The following is a 25,529-nucleotide window of genomic DNA, read 5'->3' as shown; positions in this document are numbered from 1 at the left end:
GGAGAGTTTTGCAAATGATCACAATGCTCAGCTGAGCCAAGGGTATCATATTCATTAGGGTCTGGACAGAGTAGATAGGGAGAAAGTTTTTCCCGTTGGCAGAAGGATCGAGAACCAGAGGAAATCACTTTAATGTGATGGGCAAAAGAAGCAACAGCAACATCAGGAAAAACATTTTTATACAGTGAGTGGTTAGGATCTGGAGTGTGGTGAAGGCAGATTCAATAGAGGCATGCAAAATAGAATTGGATAATTTTCTAAAGAAAAAAAATTACAGTGCTATGGGGAAAAGTCAGGGAGTATGATTATGCGAGTGGACCTTGCAGAGAACCGGCACAAGCATGAAGGGCTGTTTAGGCTCCTTCTGTGCTGTAACCATTGCTTATGGAACAGAAGATCCCAGGTTCAATTTTGTGTCTCTGTTGCATTATCTAATTTCAGACTGGACATCAGGATGCTAGAATTGGCCTCAGTATTCAGAAGGAGGTGGAAAAATTAATAGGCCAACGTTTAATAATTTATCTCACATCTCTGGAGGCATTGTATTTTAAACAAGAAAATTCAAACTCTCTCCATTTGTTAAGTGTTTTAATTAAACGTATATTTTTTGAACAATTTAGGACAATTCAATGATGACAACTCGTCATTTTTTACGGCCTATAATATTCCACCAGCAAAAGAAGTAAACAATAAGACCAAGAGTTTGTATTTTTTTTAATAAAGAAAAACAAACTTTGGAGTGTCAAAAGTTGCTAACCCTCGAGTGAAGCACCCTGGGACATTGCAGTATGTTAAAGGGACTACTTAAATACAACCTGTTGTTCCAGGTGAGTAGCAGACATCAGGAACAAGATAATACTTGTATTAATCTCGCTCCTTACTTTGTGAAATACCTCAAAACACTTTGCACAGTGAAATCTAGCAACTGTTGTCAAGTGGCAAGTTAGTTGTTTATTTATATTTTTTTTGCTGATTATAGTGAGAGTTGCTGTTGCTGGGAAATGAGGTTCCTTCTCAGCGAAAGCATCAAGCACTCCCAGCACAAATTACATACAGAGTAAAGCTCCCTCTACACTGTCCCCATCAAACACTCCCAGGACAGGTACAGCACGGGGTTAGATACAGAGTAAAGCTCCCTCTACACTGTCCCCATCATTTACTCCCAGGGCAGGTACAGCACGGGGTTAGATACAGAGTAAAGCTCCCTCTACACTGTCCCCATCAAACACTCCCAGGACAGGTACAGCACAGTTAGATATAGAGTAAAGCTCCCTTTACACTGTCCCCATCAAACACTCCCAGGGCAGATACAACACAGTTTGATACAGAGTAAAGCTCCCTCTACAGTCTCCATCAAACACCCCCAAGACAGGAACAGCATGGGGTTAGATATAGAGTAAAGCTCCCTCCACACTGTCCCGTCAAACACTCCCGGGGCAGGTGGTGCATGGGGTTAGATACAGAGTAAAGCTCCCTCTACACTGTCCCCATCAAACACTTCCAGGGCAGGTGGTGCACAGGGTTAGATACAGAGTAAAGCTCCCTCTACGCTGACCCCATCAAACACTCCCAGGACAGGTACAGCACAGGGTTAGATACAGAGTAAAGCTCCTTCTACACTGTCCCCATCAAACACTCCCAGGACAGATACAGCACAGGTTGAACGCAGAGCTCCTTTTACACAGTTTGCACAATGTGCCTGAACCCACTATCAGCATACCGGCCCTTTTTGTATCAATGTACCATTTTCCCACTCTCCACTTCAACTGTGCTGTGGCCTCTGAGTGAAATTGCCAATTTAATGAGAACCAAGGAGTTAGGTTAAGGGTACTGTAGACTCACGTCACATTTGGTCAACAGAACAAAGAGATTTTCATCCCATCATCCTGGGCTGAATTTAAAACCAGGTCCCAGGATGAAACTTAAGTATGCGCCACCCAAGCACCCAGTTCATTTCTTATTCAATTCCAGCACATTTCTTCATGTGTTTCTATACTGTTTGTCCCTGGGCTTGAAGATGTGCTATTTTGTGATTATATTCTTTCTCCTTCCACTATTTTGTCAGAAGATTAAGTCTGTTGGTGTCCTCCCAGCCGCTCACTTCTGCTGGTCTGGAGGCCCGGCTATAGTGTGCGATTTGTGGCTATGCTGTCTCTTCTCGTACCTGTCAGTTGGTTTGGAAGCTGTCTGTCATGCATATTACTACTGCCATGTGCAATATCTGGCTGCATCCTCCCTATCTCTCTCTCTTTCTGTCAGGTGGAGTTGGTTGGGAAGGCTGCTGTTGAGTGTTCTCCAGCTACGGTTTCTCTCTCTCTCTATGTCCTCCTTGTCTGTTGGTTGGAGTTGACTGGGAGGCCGCTGTGGGTGTCTTTTTTATGGACTATTGTCTCGCCATCAGGTTGTACAGACGAGCAGTTGCACAAATTATTGCTGTTTATTCTGCACAGGGTAAAGGAGAGTCATGTGTTCCGCATCCTTGAATGGAAGCTTTTCATTGCAATAGTAATGCACCACCTCTGGAATACTGTCAAAGAGGGCGCTGTTCTGATTCAGTGTATATTTATTGTCTTTTGTCTGGGCCAGAATGATGTGAACACATCCTTGGCTGGTTCTGTACAGAGTAGACAAATCACAGGAGAAAGTATCAGTATCATCAAGAGACCATAAAATCATCAGAAATAGGAATTCAGCTCCTTAAGCCTGCTGCACCATTCGACAAGATAACTGTGGCCTTAACTCTATTTTTCTGCCCCCATAACCCTTGACTCCATTGTCGATCATAAATCTGTCTTACTCAACCTTCAAAATAGTCAGTGACCCAGTCTCCACTGCTTCCTGTGGAAGAGAATTCCAAAAATTAACGATCCTCTGAGAGAAGAAATTCCTCCTCATCACCATCTTAAATGGGAGATCCTTATTTTTAAACTGTGCCCCTTGTTCAAGATTCCCCACGATGGGATAGATCCTCTCAGCATTTAACCTGTCAAGGCCCCTCAGAATCCTCTATGGTTCAAAAAGGTCACCTCTCATTTGCCTTTTGTTACTCATCCCCAAGTCACCCTTCCCCCCAGTACTGAAGACTGCGCAGCACAGAAATAGGCCACTCAGCCCAACTGATCTATGCTGTAAGGGTTATAGGCACCACAGGCACCACACATACTTCATTCAAATGGCCAGTCTTTATGCATGAACTGAAGTGAGTGTCTGCAGGAGGAGCATCACAGGTTTCCCTGATCTGAACTTCACTTGACTCTTTCTCCCTCTCTCTGCTCCCCATCAGGAATTAGTAGATGAAAAGAAACAGGCAGGGCTGATTATTTTCCTCACTCTAAGCTAAAACCAATGTCACTGTAGCATCCAACTGCTGGGATCAGCTGGAAGTATCTGAGAGAGAGCTTTTGATGGACACCGCTTAATACCATCAAGCTGTGCTCTCAAACACTGGTTAAAGATTGGACATCTGGTGGAACATTGATTTACACCCATAATGAAAACATTAATTTGTGGGCACTGAATAAGTCAAGTTCCGTGTGTGGGATTTTTATGGTTGTTTTCGGATCTCATTCAGTGATTCTGTCTATTTTTGTATGAAAACCAAAAGCCTTGTTGAAATCTCAGATCCTTATTCATAGGAACCTCTGCAGAGGCTGAGCATTAGTTAGTTGACTTGTGATGTTACCACTAATGACTGAATAAGGTAATTAAAAATGGCAATGGATCCCTTCGTTTTACCTAGACAAATAGAATGCAAAAGTTTGGAGGTAATGTTGACGTTATACAGGACCTTATGCCAGTGTTGGCATACTCTACAACTTTGGTCATGATACCAAGGATATGAAAACAATGGAAAATGAGCAGCATTGATTCAGTGGGCTGTTACAAGGGAAGAGGGGCATAGAGTTATAAAGAAAATTATTAGACTAGTAATCTAGAGACCTAGATTATTATTTTATTATTTTAGGGAATTTCAATATAGTTCTTTTTAAAATCTGGAAATAGGAAAATGGTTTTATTAAGTGACTCGGAAGCTACTGGATTGTCACGAAACTCACTGCTACACTAACGTTCTATACAGAAGAAAACCTGCTGTCTCTGCCTACATGTGGGTCTAGACCCTGCACGAGCATGGTTGACTCTTAACTGCCCTCTGAAGTGGCCGAGCGAGCCACTCAATTCTATCAAACCCCTCACCTTCACCACATGGACTGAAACAGTTCAAAAAGGGCCCACCAGGTCAAATAGGGCCAGATGTTAAGTGCTGGGTTTGCCAGTGACACTCACATTCCGAGAATTCATTTAAAGAAAAACTTGAGACGTTAGGGTGGTTTTACTAGAGCTGAGAAGGTTAAGGACTTGGACAGTAATGGGTATGGGAAATAGACTAGATGGTTCATATGGACAAAATTACAGATATAGATTTGATGGGCTGAATGGCCTGTTTCTGTGCTATGGGGTCACATCTGAAAGATGGCAAAATCATGAGACTCAACACGGTACTTCAGGTCAACTTTCCTTCATCGTCTCATCCAATTCAGGTGTTGGTGTTGGGCAGTGTGGACCCTTTCATCTAACCCTTCTCTCACCTTACCCCATCCCCACAACTTGCGTCATATTCCTAGAAAATTACCCCTGCCTCTGCCCCATCCAAACTCCTGATTCCCATGCTCCTGTCTCTTTTTCTGACATCCTGCTTCTACCATCAATTTTTCAGTCCCAACCCATTTCATGATGTGGTAGAGCAGTGGCAAAGAAGGAAAAAGAAGTAAATCCTGCCCCGCGTGCCCAAAGAGCTGCGAGTTCAGAATCGGCCTGCTCAGTCACCTGAACAGCCATGGCAAAAACTCATGACCCTGAGTAGACGGCATCCTCGAATCGAGGGACGGCCAATCACAACAATGCTTTGTTATTGTCAACAAGTACAGCCTCGGGAATGAGGCTCAGACAACAACTCTGTTTAATTCCTGTTGTAACATATTTCAGGTACGACCCTCTGATGCCCAGTACAAAGCTTCCCGAATACTTACTTTAAGGCCAGAGAATATTTGCTGTTTCCTGACTCGCTGTTTCGTACCAGGTAACTGGCCTCCTTGCAGGCCTGTAGACGAGACTCTGCCTCCATTCGGGTGATGGTGCCGTGATACCAGCTGTGGAAAAATGGAAATGCTAGTTAAAGCTCAAGGTGATGGAGGAGAAAAGATGTGGTAAATCAAGAAGTGATGATTAGTTTACACCATGCAGGAGTCTCAGGATTCTGTTGATTGGAAGAGGGAGCAACGTGAGGAATTGCACAGTTTGAATCGGGAAAGGAAAGAGTTAGACATAGAGCGGCTCAATGATTTTGGATTTCAATAGGGAAAAGGAGGAAGAGTGTGCAGAATTGGGTACTGGTAGCTTTGGAGGAACAGTAGTGGGGATATGGTCACTTACACTTGTTTTTCTAAAGGGATGTTTGGATCCACCTTCTCTCCCATCTCGCTGCCCTCTGGACTCTGTTGCCTCAGGACCTTCTGGGTCCAGCTCGGCTGCCTATGGTGGTGTTTGACCTTTTCCTCTTTGGGTGGAGATGATCTCTCTGTGGACTCGAACTGGACTGAGTGGGACAGACAGAAAGTAGCAAAAACTATTAGACAAAATATCCACCAAGGGTCTACTCACCTTATTTTACAAAAAAAAACAAAAATTTCTTTGCCAAACAGTAGATCACAACCCCTCTAATGTTTGTTCCTTTTGCTTGTGCTGAGGTCCTGTTCTAAGAGCCCCAGCAACCCCTCTGGCATTTCACCCAATTCTTCAAAGTGAAAGTCTTGACAGACTATTTGAACATAGGCAGTATCACAGCTGAGCCTGCTCATATCCGATGCACAAGACACAAATTTTCCAGTAGGTGTCAGTAGATAGTGATCGGGAAAAGGGAAACTGACAGATTTTCCCTCTTTGAACCTGAGTTGCTGGAGTTGTTTGTAGAGTCATAGGGCTGGATATTACGCTCCCCCCCCCCCCAGCGGGTTTGAAGGTGAGGAGGCACATAAAATCCAGTGGGCTGCCTTCCCACCACCTACCTGCTCACCACCAACCTGTCTGAAAATTTACAGCAGGCAGGAAAGGTGGCTGGTGGCCCACCCACCCTTGGGCCTATTGATGCCCTTAGTATCCAATTAATGGCCATTTAAGTGCTTCATCTCACCACTATTTTATCCAGGACAGGGGGAGACACACACCATGTGGCAGCTTTAGATGCATGGGCTAGGTGTTGGGTAACTGGTGGGGAATCTCCTTTGCAGGCCCTCTGGGCCCATCCAAAACACCTAAGATAACACCCACTTTTTACCCTGCCCCTTGACCTCTTTAACTCAATGCCCCTTACCCCTTTACCAGAACAGCTGGCATGCTCTGGTGAGACCCCCAACTCCAGACTTACCTAAATTCCTGAGCGTGGTGGGACTGCCTGTAGTTCTAGCAAAGGCCACTGCTCCTAGCAGCACTACTGAGATTACAGAGCTGCTGACCATCTGATGGGCTGGCAGCTCTCTAAGGCAGGACTAACCATTAAGGTAGGGGCTGAAGTCTTGCCTTCAAGCAATTAATGCTGCTTCCAGCATTGTTACTGTGGGGCAGCCATTGGGATTGTAGATGGGCTCCCCACCACCTCCCCTGACATTTTAGCCAGAGGACAGGGAACACAGCGCCCTGTAAGATCCAGCCCTTGGCGCTATTATGGCATAGGAAGAGGCCATTTGGCTATTGAGTCCATGCCGGCTCTCTGTAGAGCAATCCAGTCAGTTCCATTCCCCAGTTCTATCTCCATAGCCCTGCAAGTTTATTTCCCTCAAAGTACCACATCAAATTAGTGATTGTCTCCACTTCCACCATACTCATGGGCAGCAATTTCCAGGTTATTACTGCTGCATAGAAAAGTTCTTCCTTGCATCCCCCTGCATCTCTTGCCCAAAACCTTAAATTTGTGCCTCAAGTCCTTGTATGATCAGCAAATGGGAACAGTTTTTCTTTGTTTACCTTTTTGAAACCTGTCATCATCTTGTACACACTATCAAATCTCCCCTCAATCTCCATTGCCCCAAAAATAACAACCCCAGCTTCTCCAGCCTAACCTTGTAACTAAAATTCCTCATCCCTGGAATCATTCTGGTAAATCTTTCCTACAGGCTCCCAAGAACCCTCACATCCCTCCTAAAGTGTGGTAACCAGACTGGATGTCAACTTTTGCCTGAACTGAGGTAATTTACCTCAGCGCACAGCAGTGAAGGAACCCCAGACCTTCCTGGCCTTGATGCCTCAGAACCGCATTAGCTGGTCCCTTTATCCACCTGAACCTCCTGCACAAACAGTGAACAGTTCTACCTTCAGAGCTTCCTGCTGTACCTGCAAGTGCTTTTACGATCTGTTCTGTCTTCCACTCCCAAGGCTGCTCATACTCTGCTGCGGGACGCTCATCATTCTCCGGCAGACAGCTGTCAATTGGCCGCTGGTTTCCTGTCCTCTCTAGGGCAGAGTTCCCAAGTGCCTCCTGCTTTGTCCCAATTTCCCCCGGTTCATAGGGACTGTCATACAACAGGGACTGCTTCCCAAGTGGATCCTTCGACCCTCGTCTTCGGATTTCTAAATTGGGGGCAAAAAAGTCAGTTAATCTACTAACTCGGGAACGGACCAAGAGTGGGAGGTTTGATCTGCTCAGGGATTATATGAATTATTGCCATGTTGGAAACGAACCCCACTGTGTGATATTTGAAAAGAGTGGATTGAACTAATGCTTCTATTAAAAACATTGTTGAAAGGAACTTGTCACAAATGTGTTAAAACATTCCTACAAGACCAAAGTAGGCAGGAATTTCAGCCACTGCTTTGGATAGATTTCCATTCCCCAAGTGGTTAAGAGAGCCCTCAGCCTGGGTGGAAAGTCTGTAGTTTTGGATGTGAATTTGATTGGTAGTGGTACCCTACTTAAGATATTGACATTACTGAGACGAAGTGTCCAAGTTGATAGATGATTTCTGTAACTACTACTTGGGTGTAACAGGGGAGGATGGCACAGTGCCCATGGAGCACAGTTAGTGTTCCGCGACAGCCAGCGCATTTAATAGAGGAGCACAGAAAGGAGACGATAAAAGGTGCATCTGTTCTACATACAAGGCTACTGCATTCGTACTTCTAGTTCTCCAATGAGTGGGATCCCCAATGAAAAAAAGACTTGCATTTCTATAGCACATTTCACAACCTCAGGATGTGTTTTACAGCCAATTAAGTTATTTTGAAATGTAGTCACTGTTGTGATATATTGTAGAAAACATGACAGCCCAATTCACACACAAAAAGCTCCCACAAACAGCAATCAGATAACGGCCAGATAATCTCTTTTTAAGATATTGGCTGTAGGATAAATATTGGGCAGAACAGTGAGAACTCCTTTACCCTTCCTCAAATATCCTCCACTTCTACCCAAGAGGGCAGACAAGGCTTCAGTCTTATCCAAAAGATGGCACCTACAATAGTGCATCACCTCCTCAGTACTGACCTTCTGACAGTGAAGCCCTCCCTCAGTGCTGACCTTCTGACAGTGCATTGCTTCCTCAGTACTGACTCTCCGACAGTGCAGCATTCCCTCAGTACTGACTCTCTAACCGTGCAGCACTCCCCCAGTACTGTACTCCAAAAGTGCAGCACTCCCTCAGTATTGACACGCCGACAGTGCAGCACTCCCTCAGGGCTAACCCTCTGACAGTGCGGCACTCCGTCAGTACTGACCTTCTGACAGTGTGGCACTCCCTCAGTACTGGCCCTCCCACAGTGCAGTGCTTTCTCAGTGCTCACCCTCTGACACTGCAGCGCTCTTCAGTAATGACCCTCCGACAGTGCAGCGCTCTCTCAGTACCTACCTTCCGACAGTGCAGTGCTCCCTCAGTACTGACATTTCGACAATGCGGTACTCCCTCAGAACTGATCCTCTGACAGTGCGGCACTCCCTCAATAGTGACCCTCCGACAGTGTGGCACTCCTCAATACTGACCCTCCGACAGCATGGCACTCCCTCAGTACTGACCCTCTGACAGTGCGGCGCTCCCTCAGTACTGACCCTCTGAACGTGCAGCACTCCCTTAGTAGTCACCTTCTGACAGTGTAATGCTCTCTCAATACTATGACAGTGCAGTATTCCCTCGGTACTGACCTCCGACAGTGCAGCATTCCCTCAGTACTGACATCCAACAGTGTAATGCTCTCTCAGTACTGACCCGCTGACAGTGCGGCACCCACAATCTTCTGATTCCCAAGATGAGGAATAGGGATGTGATGTACCTGCCATATAAGCTGACTGCCTTTTCCTCAGCTCCTGACAGCTTGCTCCTTGGGTGATCATCCTCTGCCTTATATAAAACTGGACTTCTTTTAAAATCAGCTCTATTGGAATAAGGTAGGAGGTTTTTTTTTTGCTAAGCAGTACATGAACCTGTCAGAACCCAGCTCATTTACAGTGGCAGCCTGCTAAGCCAGTGGTTTCTGTCTGTGCATACCCTGGGGACCTGCAGCATTCGGCACCACAGGCAGATGTCACGCAACCTGAAGGCAGTTTCAGGGAGCAGGTCAGAAGGCAACATTTTCACTGGGACTTTTTAATATCAATTCACTGTTCATAGGAAGTGCAGAACTGCACAAAAGAGGTTGTGCAGGGCAGGTCCATGAAGAAATGACTGAAATTATGCCTTGGGATACTAGTGTAACTGTGCATCACACAACAGACAATGGAAAACAGGCAGCAGGCCCCTATGTATAAGAAATGAGAGGCACCAGATGAATGTATTGGGTGTAGGCTCTTCACCAGACCTGCTGTGTATTTCCAGCCGTCTCTTTTGCTTTGTCTATTTTCTTTCCTCCTCCCCTGAAGGTGTTGCCCTCTTCCCGGGTTATGATTCTCTGAACACCTCCCCCACCCAAATGGCCTTCCTTCATGGGGTGACCCTAGAGGGGAGTCCTTGTGAGTCTCACACAGCCCAGCCTGATCCTCTCCATACTTGACAAATCCACTTGCACACAGACACAGACACTTTCCAGCAGGAGTTACTGGATAGGGAAAGGGGATCTGATCTTTCTGTGGGCAACTGTGGTATCCATTTTATGCACAGTGAGATCCCGCAAGCAAAAATGAGATGAATTACTTGTCTGTTTTTGGTGGTGGTGGTGGAATGAGGAAATATTGGGCAGAGGACCAGGAGGACTGCACCTCCGCATCCTCACCAACAACCCCTCCCCTCACCCACGCAACACGCTCTTCTTCCTGAACAGGCATTTGGGATCTCGGTATAATGTCTCATCCAAAGAACGCTACCCAGCTCAGACAAGCAGCAATCTTTCCATACTGGAGTTTCAGGTGATACCATGTGCTCAAGTCCAGAGGTGGGCCTCCACCCCATAACCTTCTACTCAAAGGCAAGCTGAACTGATATAGTTCAGTAGAAGGGCCCATGGATTTTAACCCATATGGTATGCACCGTTCAGCAGTAAAATGGTTAATCCTGCTTTCTCGGAAACCTGTCTCCTTTCTGAAGATTTCCAAATGTGGATGTGTTGTATTGTTTCCAGGGTGCAGTTTCCTCAGCCTGTTTCCTCCCTCTCTCTCCTGCTTCCTCTCTGGGCCTCACATGCCACATTCGTACTGAGGAGAGGAAGTCTTTGCTTGCAGCAATGGGATTGTTGCTGTTAGCCCGGCGTCGCCCCTGCTCCGGCGACACTGGGCTTGCATGCTCAGGAAGCCGTGTTGTGACAAAATAATCCTGCGGCCACAGTCCATCACTTCATAATTATCAACAAGCACCGGTTCAGGTCTATAGGCAGGTGGTTGATAGCTAAAGGGAAAAACTTGCCATCACTAAGTCCTTACAAAACAAGGAAGCAATGAGCTTAATCTCTGCTCCACGCTGATTTATCTGATCTTAGTGGAAATAGCAAAAGAGATGCTACCATGGAGTTTAATGCTTATGGGTAACAGAGGGAGAAAATTAGGTAGACTTCCTGCTCCTGATGCCAGTCCAGTAATGCCTGCTGAAAAGTGCTTGCATGTGGGTGTCAGGTGAAGATAGAATTGGCCTAAGCTTGGATGTCTACATCGCCGCTTCCCCATAACTTACTTCCACAGTATTGCTATAAAAATCGCAACAAGAAGCACATTTAGGGTGTACATGGTTCCGCGTTTTCCTTGCTGTTTTTGTATGGAAGTGCCTGGGCTATGTTTCTCCTGTTAGCTGTGGCTCAGTCAGTAGCATTCTTGTTTCTGAGTCAGAAGGTTATGGGTTCAAGTCCCACTCCGGAGACTTGGGCAGAAAGTCTAGGCTCATGTTGCAGTGCTGCACGGTTAGAAGTGCTGCCTTTTAGGTGAGACATTAAATTAAGGCTCTGTCTACATTTTCAGGTGGAGATCAGAGATTTAATGGTATTGCTTTGAAGAAGAGCAGGGAATTCTCCCTTGTGTCCTAGCCAACAATTTTCTCTCAACCAAAATCACCAAAGCAAATTATCAGGTCATTATCTCATTGCTGTTTCTGGGCAGATAGTTCTACATTGAAATATGACACTGGTTCAGGTTACTTTTTTTAAATCATTGGCCTCTAGTCCAATGGGTCTTATTTTAAAATATCCAAACTCCATAATATATTTTGCATGCTCCAGTGAAGTATGAAGACCCAGGGGCTGGGTTTGGCTCCACAGAAGCTTTCAGTAGTCGCAAATCCTTCATCTATTCTGTTCAATACCAAGTATCCCAGTAATGAGCAGACACAGGTGGATTTAAAATGGTTCTGAAATAAGTGCAGTTGGAAGTTCCCAATCGCAACTGAGCTGCAATCAGGGATGAAGCACCGTGAAAATGATACTTACCAGTTTATACGGTATGGTGGAGGGGATGGTGGGGGGCAGTTGTAATTTTGACTGCGGTATTGTAATCTAGGCCACAGCCTGTTCTACATCTCTCTTGATTTTAATTCCCATTGCAGTCAGTTTCCAGAGCAAAGGACAACATGGGCATTCAATGACTAGGGCTCCATTGGGCCATCTTAGCACCTGTTCAACTGCACAGCAATAAAATCACATTCCCAGAAATTACATGGTGTAACACCCAGCACTCCTGTAACTTTCATGGTGATTAGAGAAAAAGAGAGATTCTTATCATTTTTTTATTATTTCAGGACGCAGCAGCAGGAACCCAGGCTGATTTATGCCCATTCCAAGTCCAGGGTAAAATAAAGTCAACGGTAGTACCCGATTGTCACTCTGAGATTTTCTGTTTGTTTGAAGTGACATCTACACCCACTATCTGATTGCAATCATTAACTTCCCACTGTAGAAGTCATGCTTCAGCTACACAAAGCCCTGGTTAGACCGTGAGCAGTTCTGAACACCACACCTTAGGTAGGACACATTAGCCTTGGAAGAAGAACAGCATAAATTTACTTGAATGATACCTGGACTCCCAATTGTTAAACTATGAGGCGAGATTAAACAAATAGATTTGTATGCCCTCTAATTTAGAAGGTTAAGGGTGATTTAATCAAAGCTTAAGATATTAAGGGGAACAGATAGGTTAAATAGCGAGAAATTTTTTCTGCTAGTTTAGGAGTCTAGGACTTGGGGGATGCACTGGGGTGGGAGATGGTATAGGCAAAAAAATTAGACCCAGACTTTTCATGAGCAAAATTAGGAAACATTTCAGAAAAAAGATGATGTTCGATCAATTGCTATTTTTAAAATCTAAGATTGATGGATTCTTGTTAACCAAATGTATTAAGAAATAAAGAGCAAAGGCAGGTATATTGGGTTAGGTCACAGATCAACCATCATATTACTGAATGGCAGAATAGGCTGGAGGGGCTGAAATGACCTACTTCTAATCTTACGTTCCTATGTTTACAATTTGTGCTTCTGGCTCAGTTGGTAGCACACCAGTACCAGAATTGAGGGATCACTGCACTGTTAAACTGAGGCTCCATCTGCCTTCTCAGGTGGATGTAAAAGATTTCACAGCTACAATTTCAAACAGCACAGGAGGGTTTTCGCTGATGTTCTGTGCTGCCTTTTATCCCTCCAAATTTGAGACATTGTATGGTCATGAAAGCTGCCACATAAGTGTAAATCTTCCTTTTTCTGTTGCTAGTTTGATACAGATGCTAGCATAATGGCAGTTCACATGGAGTTAACATATTTAAAGGTAAATTTCAAAAATGTTGTTCCATAAATATCAGTGATCAGGAACTCGGCACAAACAACAGGCAGAAATTACATTAATAAAGAGAACAAAATCTTTTATTCTGGCCTTCCGCTGCCTGCCCGCTCACTTCCTGACATTCTATGCAGCTGGAGAATTATTAACCTTTTCCAGGGCAGATGGAGACCCTGCTCCTGCTACTTACTGAGCCTTCATTTACTATTTCTTTTTGTCTATGACTAATTTTCTTCCTTCCCCATCTTAGGACACTGAATCTCACTGGGGTTCCATTCCGCAGGTCATGACAGCCCATCAATCCCTTCCTTAATTGGTCGCTTTCTTCATGTCTGAGCCTGAGCAGTGGGCGTCAGTGTGGCTCCCGCTGTCGAGAACCTAATCCTAGCCTCCCTGATGTCCATGTACACGCACTGCCCAGCGAGAGTTATGGTACATAACAACTTGTATTTGTATAGCGCCTTTAATGTAGTCAAACATCCCCAGGCACTTCATCGGGGAGTTATTGAACAATATTTGACACTGAGCCACATAAGGAGATATTGGAGGAGGTGGCCAGAAGTTAGATAATGTGGTAAGTTTTAAGGACCATCTTAAAGGAGGAGAAGGAGAGAGGTTTTGGGAGGGAATTCCAGAGCTTATGGGCCTGGGCAGCTGGAGGCACAGCTGCCAATGGTGGAGCAATGAAAAGAGGAAAGGGGCCAGAATTGGAGGAGTACAGATAACTTGGAGAGTTGTAGGGCTATAGGAATTTACAGAGATAGGGGAGGGTATGAGGCTATGGAAGGATTTGAAAAAAAATGATTAAAATCGCAGTGTACAAGAATCAGAAGCTGGAATCCCATCTGATATTCGCTCCCTCGACCAAGAGCGTTGAGGCCACTAGCCGTATCTTGCTGCTGTCAGGTCAGCAGACAGCTAACTCAGACTCGAACAGCAGCTAACCACATGTGGCTGCTGAGGGACAGATGATAATTTCATTTACACGGGATTTGGATAAATATTTGAAAAGGAAGAATATAAAATACAGGAAAAGGGATCAGAGAGCTTCAGATGAAAACACCAGATTTAATCAGAGAAATGGCAGATGGGAGGAAGCTGTGACTGCAGATTCAAGAGAAAAAGAGATGCATAATTTATAATACAGTACCATATCTCTCCGAAACATCTCCAAATGCTTCAAACGCAATGGGCCAAATTAGTTCATCCTGTGCTGTTATTCTTATGATTCTATAAGCTGATCTCAGGATGTTCCCATTCACAGCAATTGGGTTTTGCGGTTGTAAGAGATACAGATTCCCATTGGCACCAGGCAGAGTAACACAATCTGTGTTACTTGGTCTAAAGCTCCTCACATTATTAAACAGCACACCATCCTTGAGATAGTCAACAATTGTGTAAGTATATGAAAGCAGAGTGGTTGTGTTATTGGGTGAGTTATCCAGAGGCCTGGATGAATGATCTGGAAACAATGAGTTAAAACCCACCATGGCAGCTGGGGAATACGAATTCAATTAATTAAATAAATCTAGAATAAAAAGCTAGTCTCAGTAATGGTGACCATGAAACTAGCAGATTGTAAAAATCCATCTGGTTCACCACTGTCCCTTAGGGAAGGAGATCTGCCATCCTTGCTCTATATGGCCTATATGTGACTCTAGAGCCACAGTGGTTGACTGTCCTTTGAAATAGCCGAGCACGTCACTCAGTTGTACCCAAAGAAGGCTGCCACCTTCTCAGGGGGAATAAGGGAGGGGCAATAAATGCTGGCCCTTGCCAACAACACTCACATCCTGTGAATGAATAAAAAAAGCTGATACAGCACCATATAAAAACAGAATCCGATGCCACTGCACAGCCTGTAACCAATGACTGTGCCAACATAGTTGTGAGGCCCCTGAAATTGTATTTTAAAAAGCTCTGTAAATGTTAATATTGTTGATTATGGATTTAGTATTATTAAATTGTGAGGACCATGGAACAATAGTGTCGATGACAGATTGAGACAGCCTCAATGAATGGTTACAAATGAGACTGCTTGGATGAGCAATGAACACACCCACTGTTGGCACCAAAAGTTACGGAAGGATTAATTTAATCAGAAATGGGAGGCAGCTGCAACTGCAGATTTAAGGAAAAAAAGATTGGCAATTTTAAAGTACCATACCACATTGCTCAGAAACAGCTCAAACAACTGCACATACAATGTATTATTTTGAAATGCAGGAGACTGTTATGTAGGCTATGGGGAAAGAGCAGGGAAGTGGGATTAATTGGACATCTCTTTTGAACGGCTATCATGGGCACACGTATGATGGGCCAAATGGCTTTGTTCTGTTCTGTAAGATTCTATAATTATATAGGCTAATGCAGCAGTTATTTTGGACATTGTGAAGTTGCAAAAGTAATGAGATAATCAATTAATTTATTCTTTGGTTGAGGGAGGAGTATTGACAGACCATCAGGGAAACCCCTGATCTTCAGAATGTGCAATGGGATTATTAACATTCAACTGAACCAGCAGGATAAGCAGAAGCAATTTTGGCTTAATGTTTCACTCAAAGACCAACATCTGTGAAATATAGCACTCCCTCACTCACTCACTCCTTGGAGTGACAGCCTCTATTCCAAACTCAATTCCTGGAGTGGGGCTCAAAGCCACAACTTTCTGACTGGGAGAGCATAGTGCTGTAAGCAGAGACATGTTGAAAAGCTTGAAGGTGTCCGGGAGAGAAGTGGAGATTTCTTTTAAAAACAAATCAGTAAGAACACTTATGTCACGTAAAGATGATAATACACAAATTAGTTAATCTAAAGCTGCCTCCAGCAAGATGTTTGAGGCATCAAACATCAGAATAAAGGGGATGAGAAACACCAGTAAGTGTATAAGAATCCCTCTTTGTATTTTTGAGAATGTGGCAAAAAATATGAATGCAATTTTCTTCAACTGGTCTCACCATGAATGTAGGGTAGAGGGTGAGGAGGAATGTTTAAAGGGACAATTGCTTGCACGAGCTGTACAGTAAATCAGCATCCCATTCACTACAGCCGGGTTCAGAAGTCACAACCTCAAAGGTCAGCACTGACCTTGTCACTTCCCCCTCCCCTGGCGTCCCTTATCTCTCCCTCACACGAGGGCAGGAAAAAACTTGCCGCCTTCCGCCAGCGAGGCGTCACTTTCTGAAAACCACCCCTGACCCGGTCACAGGAACTGAGCTGCAAGGAAGGGAATGTTTAAAGGCTTGTACCAATGCCAGCTTTCTGTGCTTTGTCTCATCAGCATGGTATACTCCCTCTTCTCTCCTAGTTAGTGGGATTACGGTGCAAATTTACCAGTGCTCTGCTCACACCAAAAGCTGGATGCCATATCCCTGATGCTGCTATTTAATCTGCATGTGCACTTAAAGGACAATTGTCCTCTTTTAGAATTGAGAAATGAAGGACATAGCTCACACTACAGGATACCCAAAGATTTACAAGATTGTAAGAGATGAAGCAAATTAAGATGGAGTGATTAGGAAAAGCCACAATTAGATTTCAGATGTCCGCAGATTCATTTTAGGTGACAGTTTTGAGGTCCTGGGGTGGAATAAATTAGAATTTTTTTGTTTTCCTTTTCTCACTGTATCTCTTCCCTCTTCTCCTGAGAGTGCAAGGTCTTGTTGGCATTCAACTTCCACAAGCAACCTGCAGTCCTTCAATACTTCATAGAATGGGAGTCTCACCAATGAGTGTCTGCAGGCTTCCTCTCACAGGAAGGCAAGCTGATTGTGGGTTGTGTGGTTGTTGGAGGTCAGTCACCTCAGTCCCAGGACATCACTGCAGGAGTTCCTCAGGGTGGTGTCCTTGGCCCAACCATCTTCAGCTGCTTCATCAATGATCTTCTTTCCATCATAAGGTCAGAAGTGGGGATGTTCGCTGACGATTGCACAATGTTCAGCACCATTTGCGACTCCTCAGATACTGAAGCAGTCCATGTCCAAATGCAGCAAGATATGGACAATATCCAGACTTGGGCTGACAACTGGCAAGTAACATTCACACCACACAAGTGCCAGGCTATGGCCATCTCCAACAAGAGAGAATCTAACCATCTCCTCTTGGCATTATCATCGCTGAATCCCCCATTATCAACATCCTGGGGGTTACCATTGATCAGAAACTGACTGGACCAGCCAAACAAATATTGTGGCTACAAGAGCAGGTCAGAAGCTGAGAATTCTGTGTAGAGTAACTCACCTCCTCATACCCCAAAGCCTGTCTGCCGATCACAAGGCACAAGTCAGGAGTGTGATAGAATACTCCCCACTTGCCTGGATGAGTGCAGCTCCAACAACACTCAAGAAGCTCGACACCATCCAGGAGAAAGCAACCCACTTGATTGGCACCACATCCACAAACATTCACTCCCTCCACCACCGATGCACAGTAGCAGCAGTGTGTACCATCTACAAGATGCACTGCAGGAATTCACCAAGGCTCCTTAGACAGCCCCTTCCAAACCCATAATCACTACCATACAGAAGAACAAGGGCAGCAGATAGATGAGAACATCACCACCTGGAAGTTCCCCTCCAAGTCACCCATCATCCTGACTTGGAAATATATCGCCATTCCTTCACTGTCGTTGGGTCAAAATCCTGGTACTCCCTCCCTAATAGCATTGTGGGTGTACCTACACCACACGGACTGCAGCGATTCAAGAAGGCAGCTCACCACCACCTTCTCAAGGGCAAGTAGGGATGGGGGGTGAATGCTAACCCAGTGAGCGAAGCCCACATCCCATGAATGAATAAAAAAAAACTGGCTTCACCTGTTGTTCACATGGAACCCTGATTTTACCCATCCCTAATCCAGGGACTAATGAGAGTGATTACAATGCCGCCAATGCTGAGGGTCAGGAGATCAAAGAGCAAATGCTGTTACCTTCCTGGTTTCTGCGTTTCAGGTTGCTCAATGGGTAAAATTCACAGGAGGAGCCACTGAACATATCAGTTTTGATTCCAATACATTGAAATTGTAGGAAAGACAAATTCTTGGGATTTTTGGATCTCAGGAAGTAAAATTAAAATTCAGGGATCAGTACTGATGAAAAACGCATTAGAGGAACTGAGTGGAACGCTGCAAAATTAACTCCCCTGTTCTACTGAATTCCCAATTTTAGGAGAGAGGGAAAAACAGGATGGGCAAACTCTATGAGGCTTCTCTCGTGTACCATCCAGTAGCTAATCAACAAAAGCACTGGTAGTGGCCTGACAGCAAAAAAAACATACATTTCCCATGACAGCTTAGTGGGTAATTACACAGATAATCAAGCCACACAGCCTAGGATGCTCCCGGTTTTATTCCTGGTCTGTGCTGAGTCAGCTGATCTCAGCCAGGATAGGACTTGATTCCCACTATTAGTTTCAGCTGGACTGGATAAGGGAGTAAGAAAAAAGAAAGCAGCCAGATTCACAAACAAGGGAATTTCTCACCTCAGCCCTAAATGGCTGAACCCTTATCCTGAGGCACAGGATTTGATTTTAACTCACTCAAAACCCATTCACTTCGAGTTAAAATTGGGCCTTAGGAACCCTGGTTTCACACTCCACTGCCAGAGGAAACAGCTTCTTATCATCTACCTTGTCAAGCTCTCTCAAAATTTCATATGTTTCAATGAGATCACCTCACTCTTCTGAAATCCGGAGAGTATAAGCTCATTCTACTCAATTTTACCTCATCGGACAACCTTCATCCTAGGAAAGGAATTCTAAGGCAAGTACATCCTTCCTTAGGCAAGGAGACAAAACTTATACAGCACAGCAGGTGTGGTTTCACCAAAACCCCATATAATTGCAGCAAAACTTCCTTATCCTTGTACTCCAATCCCTTTGCTCAGCTGTGATGTCCCCCACTGTCAAATATCTTAGTGATGCTAAGTGTGGTCTCCTCTACATTGGAGAGACCAAACGTAAACTGGGCGACCGCTTTGCAGAACGCCTGCGGTCTGTCTGCAAGAATGACCCAAACCTCCCTGTCGCTTGCCATTTTAACACTCCACCCTGCTCTCTTGCCCACATGTCTGTCCTTGGCTTGCTGCATTGTTCCAGTGAAGCCCAACGCAAACTGGAGGAACAACATCTCATCTTCCGATTAGGCACTTTACAGCCTTCCGGACTGAATACTGAATTCAACAACTTTAGGTCTTGAGCTCCCTCCTCCATCCCCATCCCCTTTCTGTTTCTTCCCCCTTTTGTTTTTTCCAATAAATTATATAGATTTTTCTTTTCCCACCTATTTCCATTATTGTTAAATATTTTTAAATCTTTTATGCTTCCCCCACCCCCACTAGAGCTATACCTTGAGTGCCCTACCATCCATTCTTAATTAGCACATTCGTTTAGATAATATCACCAACTTCAACACCTACGTGTTCTTTTGTTCTGTTGTCTGCGACATCTTTTGATGATCTGCTTCTATCACTGCTTGTTTGTCCCTACAACCACACCACCCCCCTCCACTTCTCTCCCCCCACCCAAACCGCACCCCCCATACACCTTAAACCAGCTTATATTTCACCCCTTCCTTGGATTCACCTAGTTCTGTTGAAGGGTCATGAGGAATGAGGACTCAAAATGTCAACTCTTTTCTTCTCCGCCGATGCTGCCAGACCTGCTGAGTTTTTCCAGGTAATTCTGTTTTTGTTTTGGATTTCTAGCATCCGCAGTTTTTTTGTTTTTATATCTTAGTGATGCTGACTGTCTAAAGTCACTGCAATCTTCTCAAGGGCAATTAGGAATGGACAATAAATGCTGGCTTCGCCAGTGATGTCCAAGTACCATGAATGAATAAAAATAAGAATGGATGCTTGGCTGAGGTATCAGAGTGCTGCTGCAAGGAGATCCCAGGGATTCCTCACCCATGTCTGCCCTCTGCCTCAAAAAAGAGTCAGTGCCTTCAGGAGAGGAGGAGACTAAACTGTGACTCAAAGAATGGATTTAATCCAAATAAAAAGAATTTTTAGTACTAAAGTCATGTGGGGTTTCACTGCAGTTGAATTCATGAGCCTGCCATCTGCGCTTGGACTGAAAATACATTCCAAGTAAATAACCTGGATGATACAGTATGATCCTCTAAGAGATCCTGGCAGGAGGCAGCTACAAGTTTCTGAATGGGCAATGAAATATTTCTACCTTTAGCGAATGGCAAGCTAAAGTTTATGTAACTACAAATTATTGCACAGTGTATTTAAAGGACAGAAACAAGCCATTCAGCCTAACAGATCTATGCCAGTGTTTATGCGCCACACAAGCTTTCTCCCACCTCCTTCATCAATATATCCTTCTAATCCATTCTCCCTCCAGTGCTTAACTAGGTTCCCCTTAAACACATTTACATGATGCTAAAGGACACAATGCTCCCTACATGGAGATCTTGGTCACTATCATTTTGTCTGTGGACGGGAGTAGGGTAAGGTTGAACATTAAACAGAAGGTTGATGTTTCTTCACAGAAAATGATGAAGGCTAGTTGGAGGAAGAGTTTGTGCTGGGTTGCCTATATACTACAAGTGCCATTGTCAACCTATAAGGAGTTCCTTATCAATATTTCAACCATGTATGATTTACAATGCCTGTTTTCCACCAGTGTGCATACTGGATCTCCAGCATACTGCACCAATTGCTGTGCAGTTTCTGCAAACAAGCCAGATCATGGCTTAGCCAAGATGAGCTGAGCTGCCCTACAGCTTAGTTACCCTACCTGTAATCATCTGCTGTGCGTCATACGGTTCCATGTAACCATCGTTCTCCCCTACCCGCTCTGCGTCATTTTGTCCTGTCTCTCGTTTCTTGGCATCATATGGATCTGCATAATCCTCCACAATGATGACCTGTAAGGGGAAGAGTTAAGTCAGGTACCCAATATTTAGAGTTTAAGAACATGACTTGATTAACATACTAATTTTCCTGTGGGATGTAATTACTTTTTATTTCTTACTTTTCCACTTTGTTAGTCTCTAAGTGCAGGATTCTACATCTGCTCCTCATCCTCTGCTAAGCTCAAGAGTATAAGACCAGTCCAAGATCACAGGCCCTCCAATTTTCCTTCCCTTGAAGCTGTAAAACATCTGCACTCTACCTAATACCTCCTCATGGAGAGATTGGTCTCCTTTCACCCACAGGAGATGTGTGAAACTCACCAGCTGTAGTGTCATAGCCTAAGAGCGAAGAAAGCTACTTTGACTGACAGTGTGGTCTGTACACGAATCAATTTATGCTCCCATGATGGGAGGACACAGGTAATGGGAGTAGCCTTTATATTAAATCAGTACTTTAAGTAGCATGGAAGAACAACATTGGAAAATATAAACTAAAACTTTTGTTAAACTAAATTATTATAATGGGGATAAAATATAAGTTTAGCACCCTTTTACTGTATACTAGGATGGAGCTATATGCCTGTGACTCCCATGTGGTGGGATTATGATCTCACCAAAAAACTATCCTGGAGAGTGGAGGATGAGACCAGGAAGAGAAGGAAAATCATTGTCAGAGGCTGGTGCACACTAGGGTGGTGTTGGCCATCTTTTGCCAAATCCAGTGTACCTAAAGGATTGGGGTGTGCACATGCATGTAACAAGTTTTCACTTACACGAACATGAATCTGTCTTGCACACCCATGCATGTGACAGTTTTATTAAACCAGCAGTTGTAAACTGGAACTTAATTGTCCCATTTTCAATGATGAAGCCAGCACCCAAAATCAAATGTTGCGCATTATCTACTAAGTGCCAGCTATGATTCAGTGGGTAGCACTCTCACCTCTAAGGCAGAAGGTTGTGGATGCAAGTCATGTGCCAGTGACTTGAGCCCATAATCCAGACTCACTCTCTCAATGCAGTACTGAGGGAATGTTACATTGTCACTGGTGCTGTTTTTCGAAGGAGACATCAAATCGAGGTCGCGTATTTCACCTCAGATCCCATGGCACAATTTCAACAGGGGATTTCTGCCCTCTGTCCTGGGGCCAATACTTATGCCTCTACCAACGTCTTTAAAACAGATCATCTGGTCACTACTGCATTTCTGATTGTGGGATCTTGCTGTGTGCAAATAAACTGCCAAATTTCCTATATTACATCAGTGACTGCACTTTAAAATGTACTTCATTGGCTGTGACACACTCTAGGACGTCCTGAGATTGTAAATGGTGCTGTTTGAATACAAGTTTGTTTTTTTATTGACTGGGAGTTAATACTGAACAAATCGAATTCCAATAAACGGATTTTGTCCCTAATTTCTTCTCCGCTCCTTCTGCCGCTGGTTCTTGGTGGCTCAAGGTTCTACAACTTCTCTGCACCTCTTTCAACTGGCCATTCTTTACTTTTGGCAGAGAGTTGGGAGTTTAATCAACTGTGGAAGGCACCATTAGATTCTTTCCTGACTCATTGCCAACATAACATGCTATTCAGCAAGAGCTGCTGATCAGGATCAGGGTCAGGGTCATTGGCTGGTTTTGCTTTTGCCCATGGATATTGAGGATAACTGTAGTGGCACCCTAGCTGAGATAGAACCTGGAGCCTTCCTTCTCGATCTGGCTTAGTGGAAACCCGAACATTCCATTTATTAATTGAGTCATTAGAGGAACTCTCACAACATGTGCCTATGTACCATTGTTTCTCATAAGAATGAAGGCACTGGCACAATAAAAATCTGAAATACTTTCCTCCTTTTTCTCTCTGAGTCAGTCTGTTGCAGGTTCCCACTTGAGCACAAAAAAACTGAGATGTTATTTTAGTGAGGTACTGAGATATACTGCAATGTCAGAGGTGTCATTTCTCAGATGGGGCATTGAACCAACTTCCCATCTTCCTTCTCAGATGGAAGTGAAAGATTCTGCGGCCACTATCGGAAGAAGAGTTCTCCCCAAAATGACTTTGGGGAGATATTTGGGCCAATATTTAATCCCTCAACCAACATCTCTAAAAAGAAAAATCATAACACATTGGGAGCTTATTGGCTGCCGTGCTTCTAACACTAGAGCAGTGATTACATTTCAAAAAAGTACTTCATTGACTGTAAAGAGCTTTCGAACGTCCTGTGATTATGAAAAGTGCTATAGAAATTCATAGCTATCTTTATTACTTACAACAACTGAACTGAGGTCTTGCCTGTCAATCAAGGTGGATGCACATGAGTTTTCTTGCTGTCCAAGTTATTATTACTCCCTCAACCTGAACCACCAAAAACACAATAAATCGTCATTGATCTAAAACTTTCTGTGGGTTATTGTTCATGCACAATGTATTTGCCTATGTAACACGTCACTGAATTTTAAAAGCATTTCATTGTGTGATGTTCTGCATAATGTTAAGGGATTAAGCAACCGCCTACCGTGTCCTGTTTGGCTTTCCCACTTTCTTCATCCTCCACTGCATTTGGAATCCTGTTCATCAGGTTCTTCCCATTTTTCTCTTGATTTTCCACTTTGATCAGTCTGTGTTTGGGTGAAATGTAGCTGGACCCTGACAGCTTCCCAGCGTTTAGTCCCGCTTTTCCGGAATTCTTCCCAGTTAGTTTCCCCAGATTCAATCCAGTCTTCCCTGGACTTTGTCCCGTTTTTCCAGATTTCAATCCAGTTTTCCCAGTGTTTGTCCCAGTTATTTTTCCAAGATTCAATCCAGTTTTCCCAGGGCTTTGACTGGTTGTTTTGCTGGTTTTTGGGTCAGTTTTCCCAGTTTTCAAATCGGGTGTTTTCCCAGTGTTTGTTTCAGGTTTCCCAGTTTTCAAATCTGGCTTCTTGGCTTTCAGGTCTGTTTTACCACTTTTTACATCAGCTTTCTCTGCTTTCAAGTCCGCCTTCCCAGTTTGTGAATCTTTTTTCCCAGCTTTCAGATCAGGTTTCAATTCAGTTTTGGCTGGACTCCTCCCTGTAATTTTCCCTGGATTCAAACCAAGTTTCCCAGAAAAACTTTGTCCTGATTTACCGGGATTTTGTGCCCGTTTCAACGATGGATTTTTGACAGGTTTTCCAATTTCTTCGCCATTCCCGGGATCCACGCTGGAATTTTTGTTGTTTTTTCCAGAGAGACTGTTTCCAATTTCCCCGGATCCTTTGGGTGGTTTCCCATTATCCTTCTTCATTGTCAATCCATTTTTTATTAGTCCTGTAGGAGTTTTCCCTTGAATGAGATTTTTATTTGGTTCTGTTTTCCCTCGTATCAGTGTGCTGCTGCCGGTTTTTCCTTGAGTTCCGGCAGACTTCCCCTTCATCCCAGCATTTACTGCTTTTCTGAGTTTTCCCAGCTCAGATTCACCACGCCCTCTCTCTGCAACCCCTTTTACCTCTCTCCCAGTTCCCCGAGGGTTTATCTCACTCTGGGTGGCACGCCGATTCCTGTTTGCTCCCTCACAATCCGTTCCGGCTCGGGTTGCTCCTGTGCCCTCTGGCTTTGGCCGGGTCTTTAGGCTCAGCTGGAAATCCTTGAACCACTTTGCCATAGTGAGGAGTGGTAACACAACTTGCACGGCCACAGGCTTAGGCTCCTATCAAGTACAGTAACACCAATCCTGAAGGTCTTCAACCTCAATCTAAGTCCCTTAAATAAAGAGCGCTGCACAATCTTTGTCTTCACAAAACGTTAACCAGTTAGTCAAAACAAAATCTGTTACTACATCCAGGGTGTTTAGATCAGCACAACCTGCTTTTGACCCAACATTTACATTTTCCTCTACTTTGTGCCTTTCTGGGATTCCAGTCCGAAAGTCTCCCTCCTTCCCTCTGAAGACCTCCGCCTGTTGCAGACGTGGGCTATTTCACACAGCTTGCTCCTCTCATTAGCCTTCAAACTCCACCTTCCTGCCATTGTGAGCTTGAGTGATGACAAGTACAGCCACTTCCACTTCTATGGACACCTGATAATTTAATGCGGCTGAAAAAAAATGCGCACACATTTTCCATCTACAGCTATTGTACTCATTCCTGTTTAAGTGGAACACAATCAGTCCCAGAACGAGCATTCAAAGCAGGAGCGACTGACCCTCTATTTTTTTGCACTCCTCCCTTTAACTTAAAATACAGTTGTTCGTATTGAGCTGTGAATCACAATGCTCCACTGACATGCTGTTCTACACAGTGATGTGATGTGATACAATGAATACTGATTGATGTCCCCAACCCTTCAAAACACCCTCTACATGTAAGTTCGACAATCGGTGCTCAGTGAAAGCAGGAAGCACAGAGACAAAGAATTACAAAGTCATGCATTTATACAATGAGTCATCCCAAGTCTCTACAATGTCTCAAAGTCCTTCACATACAGCATG

General features: G+C 44.2%; 1 protein-coding gene across 1 annotated transcript; it reads right to left on the bottom strand.

Moving 5' to 3' along the window:
* Positions 1-1,548: 1,548 nt before the first annotated feature.
* LOC121272848 (SH2 domain-containing adapter protein E-like) lies at positions 1,549-25,150 on the bottom strand. The gene is made up of 6 exons (XM_041179662.1): positions 23,598-25,150; positions 20,965-21,094; positions 7,384-7,620; positions 5,431-5,593; positions 5,028-5,147; positions 1,549-2,614 (listed from the first exon to the last, which is right to left on the bottom strand). Exons 1-6 carry the CDS (start codon positions 24,702-24,704, stop codon positions 2,428-2,430), a joined length of 1,944 nt encoding a protein of 647 aa, XP_041035596.1. The 5' UTR covers positions 24,705-25,150; the 3' UTR covers positions 1,549-2,427.
* Between the last annotated feature and the right edge of the window lie 379 nt (positions 25,151-25,529).

Source organism: Carcharodon carcharias, chromosome 36 (assembly GCF_017639515.1).
Source record: "Carcharodon carcharias isolate sCarCar2 chromosome 36, sCarCar2.pri, whole genome shotgun sequence".
NCBI classification, from domain to species: Eukaryota; Metazoa; Chordata; class Chondrichthyes; order Lamniformes; family Lamnidae; genus Carcharodon; species Carcharodon carcharias.
Note: the sequence above shows the minus strand (reverse complement) of the source record. Positions and strands in the feature narration are given on the sequence as shown.